General features: G+C 41.1%; 1 protein-coding gene across 1 annotated transcript; it reads right to left on the reverse strand.

Moving 5' to 3' along the window:
* Nucleotides 1-513: 513 nt before the first annotated feature.
* Nucleotides 514-2,698, reverse strand: LOC122560700 (histone H3.3A). The gene is made up of 4 exons (XM_043711636.1): nucleotides 2,604-2,698; nucleotides 1,873-2,015; nucleotides 1,422-1,575; nucleotides 514-863 (listed from the first exon to the last, which is right to left on the reverse strand). Exons 2-4 carry the CDS (start codon nucleotides 1,998-2,000, stop codon nucleotides 735-737), a joined length of 411 nt encoding a protein of 136 aa, XP_043567571.1. The 5' UTR covers nucleotides 2,001-2,015; nucleotides 2,604-2,698; the 3' UTR covers nucleotides 514-734.
* Nucleotides 2,699-12,097: the final 9,399 nt, after the last annotated feature.

The raw sequence follows: 12,097 nt of genomic DNA on the forward strand, positions 1-12,097 counted from the left end.
GATGTGATTGTGTTATAAGTTTTGAAAATCATGGAATCAGGAGTTTAGGACATAAGATCCACCTCAGCAGCATCAGATTCAAAATTTAAGAGATTCTTTGTACAGCTAGGTTTGTCTTTATTTATAAAATTTACTTAATTCTCAAATCCAAGTTGGAGTGTTGGGGGGATATAAAAACCCTAAAATGGTCAAGTACACTTGAATTATATGATAGCACAATTCCAATAGGTATGACTTACTAATTTACAGAACAAGTCTCAGAACTCATCTTCCAATTCTGAAATGGAAACAGCAACATCTAAAATACTGTAAACTTGAAGAGAGACTCAAACAGCTGAGGTAGTGGAAAGTTTTATTTACAACCCCATTGGAAATCAGCAAATTGCAAAGAACGAACCTACAGTTTCTCTCTTCTCTCCTCCCCCCTCCCCTGCGCGCGCCCCCCCCCCCCCCAAATGCATGCAAGGTTAAGAGTCCGGCTGTATACAATAAAATCAGGAGGTAGCACGGACAAAAGATACAAATGTTTTATTTTGTAACCTGAGCCAAGAGTCTGAAGGAATGTTTACAAAACATTTTACTAGTTCCATACTAAGTCACAATACTCAATACTAACAAAAATACAAAATAAAGGCCCAGCCTCCACAAGAAGCCAAGTTTACAGTCCAATAATGCTTTAGAAATCATTTAAATGTCACTTCAAAATAGTTGGGAGAAAAAGTCAAGAAGCAGAGTTAAGCACGCTCTCCTCTGATCCGCCGTGCCAGCTGGATATCTTTGGGCATAATGGTCACTCGTTTGGCATGGATGGCACACAGGTTGGTGTCCTCAAACAGGCCAACCAAGTAAGCCTCACTGGCTTCCTGCAACAAAAAAAATTAAATCTTTAGAAAGAAAAGTTGCAAGTTCAGTCATACACTGTCATTGAGAATTATCAATCACTCAATCCCCACTTTATATTTGCATTACTTCTGTAGTGATTTGGTTGGCTGTTTCAAATCCCCCTAACATCCAGAGAAGTGTGCATTTGTAGAAGGTAGCAGGGAGAGAAGTGGACTTTTAATGATAAAATGTGTACAGAAACTGCAAGCTAAGTTCCAGAGCAGAAATTTTATTGCTGGTATATGGTACTCAATACGGTCTGAAGCCCATCATGGGATTCTAGATGAAAAATTGCATGGAAAATTAGAAATACTGGGTTCAACCACTCAGGATAGATGTTTAGATTCAGAATAAAGCAGAAATCAAAAGTCAGTTTCTGCCACATCCTGGCTCAGATCCTTGTGGCAAGCAGAGCCACAGCTAAAGGAACAGCATTCAATTTGTCAAAGGTGAAAGGAAAGAATTTTGATGCTATTAGCGGGCAGTCGCAACATCTGCTAGCGTCAGAGCTCAAGGTCTCAAAACATTACGCGTCCTACCTGCAAAGCTCCAATTGCAGCACTCTGAAACCGCAAGTCAGTTTTGAAGTCCTGAGCAATTTCCCTCACCAGGCGCTGGAAAGGTAGTTTACGGATGAGCAACTCCGTAGACTTCTGGTATCGGCGGATTTCTCGGAGGGCGACTGTTCCCGGCCTAATTGTGGAAACACAAGTTAATGAGAAACGAATTCACCAGTTAATAGACCAAGGCAGCCCGAAGAACAAGCCACAGATGTTGCAGTATCTTTCTACTCCATTACTGAGAAGGGGTATTAAGATCCACATGGGTCGAACTCTATGCTTAACTTTATGATTTGAGGCATTAAAGCAATGGAGTGTATCGAAAGTTGAAAGGAACGTGGCCGGTGAGGCATAGGAAACCCTGTACAAGTGTATTCAGGGAAATCAAGCAAAGGCTTTCTAGTCATTGAAGGAGATAAGTCACACTCACCGGTAACGATGGGGTTTCTTCACTCCGCCGGTGGACGGAGCACTTTTCCGGGCCGCTTTGGTGGCCAGCTGCTTCCTGGGCGCTTTACCGCCAGTGGATTTACGGGCGGTCTGTTTGGTACGAGCCATCTCCGCTCACAGGATCTACATGAGGAGTAAAAGTCAGAAGCGGTCACTCAACCCGCTCGCCTCCCGCTCTGTGTAGAGTGACGAGCACCAAGTCCAATCAGTATGGAGCGGGGGCGGTACTTATGCACGCCCGAATTCACACAACGAAATGGCGGCCGTGTGGTACTTCAGCAAATTAGTGGCTGGGAAATCACCTAACCCTGGGGCCCACCCACAGCGATCAGGCAATCATTTCACTTAACAACGCTCCGTCCGGTTACAGCTCCAGCCGAGCCAACGGGAACTGGGGCGGGGAGAACGACCCCTTCCGTGCCTGATGCGAGAACTAGCGATTCCTCTTCCCCTTCCACTGCGGGACTCGCAGCGCCGCGCCGCTCAAAGACAAACCCGAACTCCGGCTCGCCCCAAGTAGTACAAACAAAACACAGGCCGAGACCAGACCCCGACCTTCTACACTGCCCCGAACCAAGCACCCCATGATTCACCGACAAGAAAACATACAACCCAGCGACAAAACCAAAGATAAACGCGAGCAATGACAACAAATTCCAAACGAATTTCAGTCGAAATAAAAACAATGACACGGAACTTCACAGCACTCACCAGACACACTCCTCGCAACAAAAATCCGACTGTGACTGGCGGCTCTTCAAACAGCATTATTTATAACCTGCTTGACGTCATTCCTGGGACAACGTCACACAACAGCCTGTCCTTGAAACTCATTGGTCGGTGCTCTTTGTAGCTGTTGTAGTATGGTAATTAGCAGCGTTGGCTCCGCCTCCTTGTTCCTTGTTGGATTCTGCCTAGTTCCTCCTTCTCGTTCATGCACATAAACAACAGAATTATTGCAGCAGTGAAGAGCTGATTTTCGTGTAAATTAACAGGTTTAGTGCAAATACCATCTGTCCATTTTTCCAAAACCAATGACTGTTTCCATTTCCAGAATGATATTTTAAAATTAAGATATTTTAAAATGCCTTTTGCAATGAAAATCCTATTGCAATCCTTCTTAGTCCTTGGTAAAATAAAGTACTTTTGTTTTTGACGATGGCGGGGAGGGTGAGGCAGTATTCGTGTTTAATTGCATGTACACACAGGACTTGTCCTCAAGCCAACTCTCTCGCCCACTCATTTTCCTCCCACTGAGATTTCATTCAGCTCAAACCGGTTTGCATTGTGGTGAAGACATTTGTGTACCTTCAAATAAAGCTTCAGAAAATATTTTAGCTTTCAGTGGTTTACAAATTTACTATCAACCGGAACTGACCGTGAAGCATGTGAATATCGTAACAGCATGAATTATGACGAATACAGCACTCGTGGTTTGTTTCAAATTTTTCATCTGAATCTTATTTATGGATAACGTAATTACTTTAAAATATTTTAAATAGATTTAATTATTGAGAGTTCAGTCATTATAAATTGTGTAGCAGAGCAAAAAGCTTAAATATATTAATAGGTAATACAATTTTAATGAAAGAAAAATGTTCACGTTCGGGAAATGCTTAGCACAATGATCCATTACATTTAAATTACACATATATTTTTTACAATATGATTTTTAAAGAGACCACTTCTTCAAAAAGATGACACTTGTGTTTGTTTTATATTATTATGATCATCCTTCTGAATTGTCCAATTAGAAGAATAAAAGGAGGCCATGAGTCCCAGAACACCTGTAAGGTTTCAGCCCATATTCACCTCCTTCAGGGGTACTCCTGTACTTCTGACTTTTGGTCCCGGGTAGCTACTCTCGAAGGGGATGGATAAATCAGACTCCACGTTCTCGAAGAGTCATTTTATACCTGAGATGTTACTTTTATATTCCTTTCCATTGATACTGCCAGATTTATTGAATTTCTCCAGAAGTTTTTATTGTTTCATGGATAAACCAGAGGTCTGCTTCATGCCAAGTTAAGATCAGAAGTCTCACGACACCAAGTTATAGTCCAACAGGTTTATTTGAAATCACAAGCTTTCCCAGCGCTGCTCTTTCGGCAGTTTAGTCTTCACTCAGGAATGATCACAAGCTTCGAAAGCTACTGTGTGACTTCTGACCTTGTCCACTCCAGTCCAAAACCGGCACTTCCAAATCGTGCCTGGATAGCCTTGAAAAGTAAGCATAATGGTCCACCAGTTCATATGAGGCATCCACCTTTAGGGGTTATTGCAGAATATAGTGTGTCTTACAAATAAATGTGTAATGGCATTCAAATTTAATTGGTAACATTAATTTTGTTTTTCTTGTAACTTTAAGACATTATTTGGTTTACATATTAATTTCTCTAATAATTGTGCCTTAATGTGCTGATTCTTGACTGTTTATACTGTCTCATCCACGCTATGTAAAAAAAAGTGCCACTTATTCAAAACTAAATTACTGTGGCAGCTGGAAATCTAAAATAAAGCCTTGAAATATTCTGCAGATCAGGCAGCAGTTGTGGGGGAAAAAGTTCATCTTTCAAGTTGATTGATGGTTTCAGGACATGTTAATTCTGCTTCAAAGTAATTCATTTAGTCAGAGGCACTTTCAGAAGTCATGAGAATGCGACTAGATGCAACATAAATCTAGAATTTTTTTAGAAATGTGGAACAGAACCATGAAATCTGCTTTTGGGTTGGAAATTTCAGACTATTTTGAAATGCCAGATTCCATTATAGCTGTCTATAAGACCATGGGGCTCAGACTGATTTAGTTTGCACTGATGGAGGATGTTCCAGATTTATTTTTCCATTCATCTACTTAACGTGTTCATTCCAAGTGAGAAAATTCTCTCAAGATGGTGGCAGGCTTAACACAACAGATAAGTGAAACCCAAAAGAAACTGCAGAAACAAAAACAGACATTGCTGGCAAAATTCAGCAAGTCTGACAGCCCCTGAAGAAGGGTTATTGGACCTGAAACGTTAACTGATTTCTCTCCACAGATCTGTCAGACCTGAGTTCTTACTGAAGTTAAGTGACCATGCTCTATGTGAAGACTTTTACAGTGAATCTAGCTAGTTATTCCAATGTTTTTTCCTTGCTTGATTTGAACAAACTTGGAATCACTAGCTGAATTGGCATTGAACTGGAATGATTTTATTGACCAAATTTGACGCGCACCGGTGCATAATCTTAAACCCTCCTGTAATTTCTGTGTACCCAAGTAGAACTTGGCAACCTCTGCACTGGATGTGGCCATATTTACAATCATTCTCTTAGGTAATTAGCTTCACTATGCCTAGGGCAATTTGTATGGTTTTATCACACTCCACCTTGTGTTATTTGACATCAATAGCAAAAGATAAAAAGATAAAACTCAATTCTTCCATTAATCACATCATGTAAAGCTGGGCAGGCCCTTTCTGGGTAATAAGTGGTGAACAATTTCTGATTTGTGTTTGTGTGCAAAAGCTAGTTTACACGTAATACTCAATACAGAAGTGACATCTGGACCCTGACAAAATCACAGGAGAACTGGCAAGATTCTTCTGTAGGATATGGGATGGTGGACTGAAGAACATAGTGGCCTACCATCATGTGAAAAGTGTAAGAAGCTGTAGGATCCTTTTGCAATTTCCTTTTTAAATCAGAGGCCACTTGGAAGGTCAGAACTGAGAGCTGAACTGGCTGGGGAGAGGGAATGATGAGAGTTCAAGGAGCCAGTACTCAGAATGATGTGATATTGAAGTCACCAGTTCTTTGTTTCCAATTTACCTCCTCCCTCACCTCCTGTCTCTACCACATCAGTGCTCTCTCCTCTGATCAGTGTTCTTCTAGTAAGTGATTACCCCAGTCAGTGCTTCTGTAGTCTATGCAACTGCCCTAGTTAATAGTTCTCCTAGTAGCTGCTGCCTCCCTCGCCTGATCACCACTACTTCTCCAAATTTCACTCTCTACCTCCATCTAGCCTGACCCCAACAGTGGTCCCTCAATGGCTCTCTTCAAGCCATTTACTAACTGTCCCTGACTTTGCACTGTATTGAAATCAAACATTTATCCCTTTGATGCCAGCCAGCATTTTATAACAAATTAATTACTTTGAAGTTCACTTATTGTTGTTTTGTTGCTGAACATAGTGGAAGTCTGGCTCATTGTATGACACTATAAACGAAAGTTTATTTTGTTTTATATGATGTTTGAATCGGCTGGAATGTTATCCAGGACATCATGTAAACTCTGTCCTTCTTTACATAGTGTCATGGGAATCTATCACATTCACGTGAGTGAGCAGATAACTGGTTTAGATTCACTAAATGGAAACTGGCCCTTCAGCCCAACAAGTCCACACCAACCCTCCAAAGACTAACCCAGCCAGACCCATTCCCTACCCTATATTTACCCCTGACTAATGCACCTAACATTATGGGCAATTTAGCATGCCCAATTCACCTGACCTGCACATTATTTGGAAGGAAACCAGAATACCCAGAGGAAACCTGCACAGACACAGGGAGGATGTGCAAACTCCACACAGTCACCTGAGGCAGGGATCGAACTTGGGTCCCTTGTGCTGTGAGGCAGCAGTGCTAACCACTGAGCCACCATGCCACCCCAGTTTATCATCTCATCTGAAGTCATACTTCCAACAGTGCTCCCTTGGTTCTATCCTCTCCAGAAGCTGCAGTACCACCTTGGCACTTCTTTTCTCTACCACTGAAGTGAACTGCCCTCAGCACTGCCCACTTTCACTAGTGCAGTTCTCCTAGGAATTACACTAGGAGATGCAGACCTTCCTTAGCACTGCCAGTCAACAGAGCAGCCCTGTCTTCGTACCTCACAAGATTACAACTTAACAATATTTTAGCGCACGTCAGATGAAACATTGTTCCATGCAGCAAGATTTAGATAGAGTAAATATGGTGTCATTAAGCTATTGAAATTCTGCAGTATTAATCTGGCAGCATCATTAAATATGAATTATATCAACAGCAAATCATATAATCATACAGCCTGGAAACAGACCCTTTGGCCCAACCAGAACACACTGCTCATGTTCCCAAACTAAACTAGTCCCACCTGTCTGTGCTCGGCACATATCCCTCCAAACCTTTCCTACTCATGAAATTATCCAAATATCTTTTAAATGTTGTAACTGTACCTGCACCTACCACTTTTTCTGGCAGTTCATGCCACATACAGACCACTCCTGGTGTAAAAACGTTGCCCCACATGTCCTTTTTAATCTTTCTCCTCTCACCTTAAAAATATGCACCATCGTTTTGAACTCCCTCACTCGTGAGAAAAGACACCTGCCATTAACCTTATCTATGCCCTTCATGATTTTATAAAGCCAGTCCTTAACCCTCTGTGCTCCACTAAAAAGAGTCCCAGCCATATCAGTCTATTTTTATATCTCAAACTCTCCATTCCTGGCATCATCCTGGTAAATCATTTCTGAACCCTCTCCAGTTTAATAATACCCTTCCTTTAACGGGGTCGCTGAAAACCGACAATGTTTCAAGTCCAGTGACCCTTCATCACGAGTGAAGATAGCTGGAGAGGGGTGGAATATATGGGCGAAGTGAGATGTGAGAAAACAGGTGAGGCCAGTGGCAGATGTGAGTGGAGAGAGCGAGGTAAACGAAGAGCTGATGATAAGCTGAGGAACAGAGATAGGGTGCTAACAAGAAGTCTAAATGTTTGAAAATGGATTGGCTGTGCTAGGATCAGCCCATACAGGACACGACCTAGGGCTGTGATTGCGGTTGTAGTGTTCGGGGTTGTTTTGATGTACAAATGACCAACAAAAGGACAAAGTGTTCATATTCTAAAATTGTTAAATTCAGCCTAATGGTGTTGTGCCTAGCTGGAGGTTCTTCCAGCTTATGTTCAGGAAGAAGGGCTTATGCCCGAAACGTCGATTCTCCTGTTCCCTGGATGCTGCCTGACCTGCTGCGCTGTTCCAGCAACACATTTTCAGCTCTGATCTCCAGCATCTGCAGACCTCACTTTCTCCTCTTCCTCTGAGACCCCTGTTAACATTAAAATATTTGTCATCTATTTGAGCATAATTCATCTTTGAAACTGGTATGTCGACAGTATTCATCAAGCATTAACTTGCAATTAACTTCCAGACCTGACCTCATTAAAAAAGTCTGTTTCTTGGTTCTCTTCTTATTTAAAAAAAAGTTGCTGCTCGCACTCCAAAGGTCACTTTCAGCTCTCAACACACAATCGACAGCACCGAACCAAAACTGATAAGCATGAGAACTAAAATAATAAAGATTTCAATAGCATGTCAATTACCCTAATATTAATTGGGTTGATATCACTATAAAAGTTTCAGAATTCTAAATTAATGCATTAAATGGAACTTTGGTTTGTTAGTCTATAACAAGTTCAACATGAAAATGGGCAGCTGTCATTGGGTTGTAGAGATGAAGCTGGACACATAAAGGGATAGCAGCATTAGAGCATTTGATAGTCATGATCATAACTCAGTTCTATTTAACATAGTTGGGGAATAGGACAAAGGTGAATCAAGACTTTACTTTTTCATTCGAGGAAAGAGTCAATTTTACTAAGTTGAGGGTTGATTTAGAAAACATAGACTGGAAACAACCACTTGCAGATAGACTGGTGTCAGAACAGTGAAAACTGTTTAAAGAGGTTTCAGAACAAATACATTCCTACAAGTGCAGGTTGGAATCACATATCTAGATGATCCTGGACATCAAAGAGCATACAGAGTACAGAGGATAAGGCAAAAAATGGAAGCCAAAAGGAATATAGAAATTGTCAAGGTGACAATTGACAGGGGTGGTACAGTAGCTGGGTAGTTAGCACTGATGCCTCACAGTGCCAGGGACCCAGAGATTCCAGCCTTGGGCGACTGTCTGTTGGAGTTTGCACATTCTCCTCATATCTGCGCAAGTTTCCTCCAGGCCTGGTTTCCTCCCACCGTCCAAAGATGTGGGGGTTAGTTGAATTAGCTATGCTAAATTGCCCATAGTGTTCTGGGATGTGTAGATTAGGTGCATTAGTCAGTGTAAATATAGGGTCAGGGGAAAGAGGCTGGTTGGGTTACTCTTTTTGGAGGGTTGGTGTGGACTTGTTGGACCAAAGGGCCTGTTTCCACACTGTCGGAGTTCTTTAATTCTGTAGGGACTCTAATGCTACTGTCTGTGTATTGGGATACATAATGCATCTACTTCTACAAGCTCAATGTAATATTTCACATGTAGTAAGGAGATGTTAATGCATTGTGTCAATTTGATCTGTAAATATAGGAAAGGCTTTTGAAGAATTTGTGTGTTTCAGATCTATGAGCTTCGAGTCATGGAAACAAAACCAGATAAAGCTGTTTCCATCATCGAGTGTGATATGAATGTAAGTTTAATCATTTAGCTCCAAGTTTTTTGTTTCCTGGTATAACTAATTTTGAAATTCCAAAATGTGCTCATGCGATGGTGCCTGCCTTATCTGCTGATGTGTTTGCCACCCTACTAGGTGATCTATAAGGTTATTAAATTTGTTGCGAAGAGTCAAGGGACTCTTGCCCTACTGAAACAATCAAGCATAGAATCTCAACTGGTATTTGAGTGTTATTGAGGAGGTGCTGTACTATTGAAGATCTCACTTTTCAGTTGAGATTTCATATGCTGTCTTGGATATACAGAAGATCCTATGGGCAAATGTAAGAGCTAGGATCACATTTCCGACGCCCCTCTCCCAAGTCCCTCCTCCCTACCTTTTATCTTAGCCTGCTGGACAAACTTTCCCCATTCCTGAAGAAGGGCTTATGCCCGAAACGTCGATTCTCCTGTTCCCTGGATGCTGCCTGACCTGCTGCACTTTTCCAGCAACACATTTCCAGCTCTGATCTCCAGCATCTGCAGACCTCACTTTCTCCCCAGTTTAATAATACCCTTCCTTTAATGGGGTGGCAGAAAACGGTTAATGTTTCAAGTCCAGTGACCCTTCATCACAAGTGAAGATAGCTGGAGAGGGGTGGAATATATGGGTGAAGTGAGATGTGAGAAAACAGGTGAGGCCAGTGGCAGATGTGAGTGGAGAGAGCGAGGTAAACGAAGAGCTGATGATAAGCTGAGGGACAGAGATAGGGTGCTAACAAGAAGTCTAAATGTTTGAAAATGGATTGGCTGTGCTACGATCAGCCCATACAGGACACGACCTAGGGCTGTGATTGCGGTTGTAGTGTTCGGGGTTGTTTTGATGTACAAATGACCAACAAAGGACAAAGTGTTCATATTCTAAAATTGTTAAATTCAGCCTAATGGTGTTGTGCCTAGCTGGAGGTTCTTCCAGCTTATGTTGAACCTCACTCACCAGTGATATCTTTGTTGGCCCCATGCTGTTTTGTTTTCCCTCTCTCTTTGGGCACCCATTTCCATGTACTCTATTTTCTCCCATCACACTCCTTCCCCCATCTCCCACATCAACATAAATTCCACCTTTCTCCAGTTACCTTCAGTTAAGTATATTCACAGCTCAGACAAACAGACTTTGAATCAAAGATTATGCGCAAAGGCAGGAAAGTGGCATTGAGTATTAGCAGATAAGCACAGTCTCATTGAATAGCAGAGCAGACATAATGAGATGAATAGTCTACTTCTGCTCCTGGTCTGTACCTTGTGTACCTTGGTCTGTATCTTTTGGCCAGAAGGTCTGGGTTTCAGTCCAACATGACAAATAGAAGTATTATTACATGTCTCAATAGATTGATTCAAAAAATCAAACTGAAGCAAGATCCAAGAAAAATTTACAATCAGATAAATTTCTATTCAAATTATATGCCAGTGAATGCCAGTTATTGGTATTGAATTCAAGTCAAATCAATCACTTCCAAATTTTAAAGGTGCCATGCAAAATAAAAATGGGAGACCAAAATTACCTTGCTGGAGGAATTGGGGTAGGAGAAATGATACAGCTCAAAAAGGGACAAATTGGAAATGGCATAAGTGTCACAAAATGAGGGATGAGGATGACATTGAAGAAGGATAGGAATGAAATGCAAAGGGATGAAAGGAATGGGATGGGTGTGGCATGACGGGAATAGCATGGGGTAATAATTTAAAGTACTATGGTTGCAATAAAGACACAAATTACATGTTTTGCAGGCTTCTTCTGGTATGGAAATAATTTATTTTCTTTGAAAGTTACTGTCTACGCTTATGACATTGTATTCCCTCATTTTAAATGTTTTTTTTCTTGAAACTACATAGCAAGTGATTTGATCTTAATGTTCAGCCTATGCAGCTTTTTAATTAGCTTCCAAAAGGGGTGTTGGAGCAAAACAGCACATTGGATTTTTTTCTGCTTGGATCTCACTTGATATTCTGCTGTTTGACACATAACATTTTTATTCACGCCACCTTAGTGCATTTGCTATAATTCGTTACTGAGATTAATTCTAACAACTTCATTTATGTAATGACTTTGACAATATAATAAGATCTGGAAAACGTAATCGATAGCTAAGAAAAGAAAATACTTAAAAACAAAATAATAAATTGCTGGAAAAACTCAGTAAGTCTGGCAGCATCTATGGACAGAAAACATAGTTAGCTTGTCAGGTTTAGTGACCCAGAGCCGTTTCTGATTTTTAGCATCCTCAGTTCTTTGGGTTTTTTTGAAAAGAAATTGCTTGCTGGGCCAAGAAAGGAACTATCAGCACATGCAATCATAACTTGTTTGTCTATGAATTGCATCAGAATATGTTAGCTTAGTTTGGTTAATTGTGAGGGATCAGGAAAATCTTGCACCTTTAATAAATTTCCCAAACTATTTCTCTGCTACCAGATTAAAACTATTCTTTTCCCTGTTAGCTCCTGGTTATGACTTGCCTCCTGTATTTTTGTTTCCTTTATTAAAAATTGTGTTCAGCCATTAAGGAGAGTTGCACTGGCCGAGATGCCATCATTTAGACGAAACATTATATAGAAAGTCCACTTTTGCCTTCAGGTTGATGCAAAAGATCCCATATCACTACTTTGAAAAACAGAGAAGCAATTGACACTCTCGACGATAATTCCATGATCCAGCATCACTAAACAGATTATCTGATCATAGTCTCATTGTTGGTTGTAAAAGCTTTGCTATGTGTCAGGGGATGCCTTGTTTCCTACATTGCAACAGTGACAACAGGA

The sequence above is a fragment of the Chiloscyllium plagiosum genome, chromosome 21 (assembly GCF_004010195.1).
Source record: "Chiloscyllium plagiosum isolate BGI_BamShark_2017 chromosome 21, ASM401019v2, whole genome shotgun sequence".
Classification (NCBI taxonomy): Eukaryota; Metazoa; Chordata; class Chondrichthyes; order Orectolobiformes; family Hemiscylliidae; genus Chiloscyllium; species Chiloscyllium plagiosum.

Excerpts from the sequence above, each read along its gene's own strand:
- LOC122560700 (XM_043711636.1), bottom strand. The coding sequence starts at position 2,000 with ATGGCTCGTACCAAACAGACCGCCCGTAAATCCACTGGCGGTAAAGCG. Across the intron at positions 1,576-1,872 it reads AAGAAACCCCATCGTTACCG|GCCGGGAACAGTCGCCCTCC; the intron begins GTGAGTGTGACT and ends TTCCACAATTAG. Across the intron at positions 864-1,421 it reads CTGCAATTGGAGCTTTGCAG|GAAGCCAGTGAGGCTTACTT; the intron begins GTAGGACGCGTA and ends TTTTTGTTGCAG.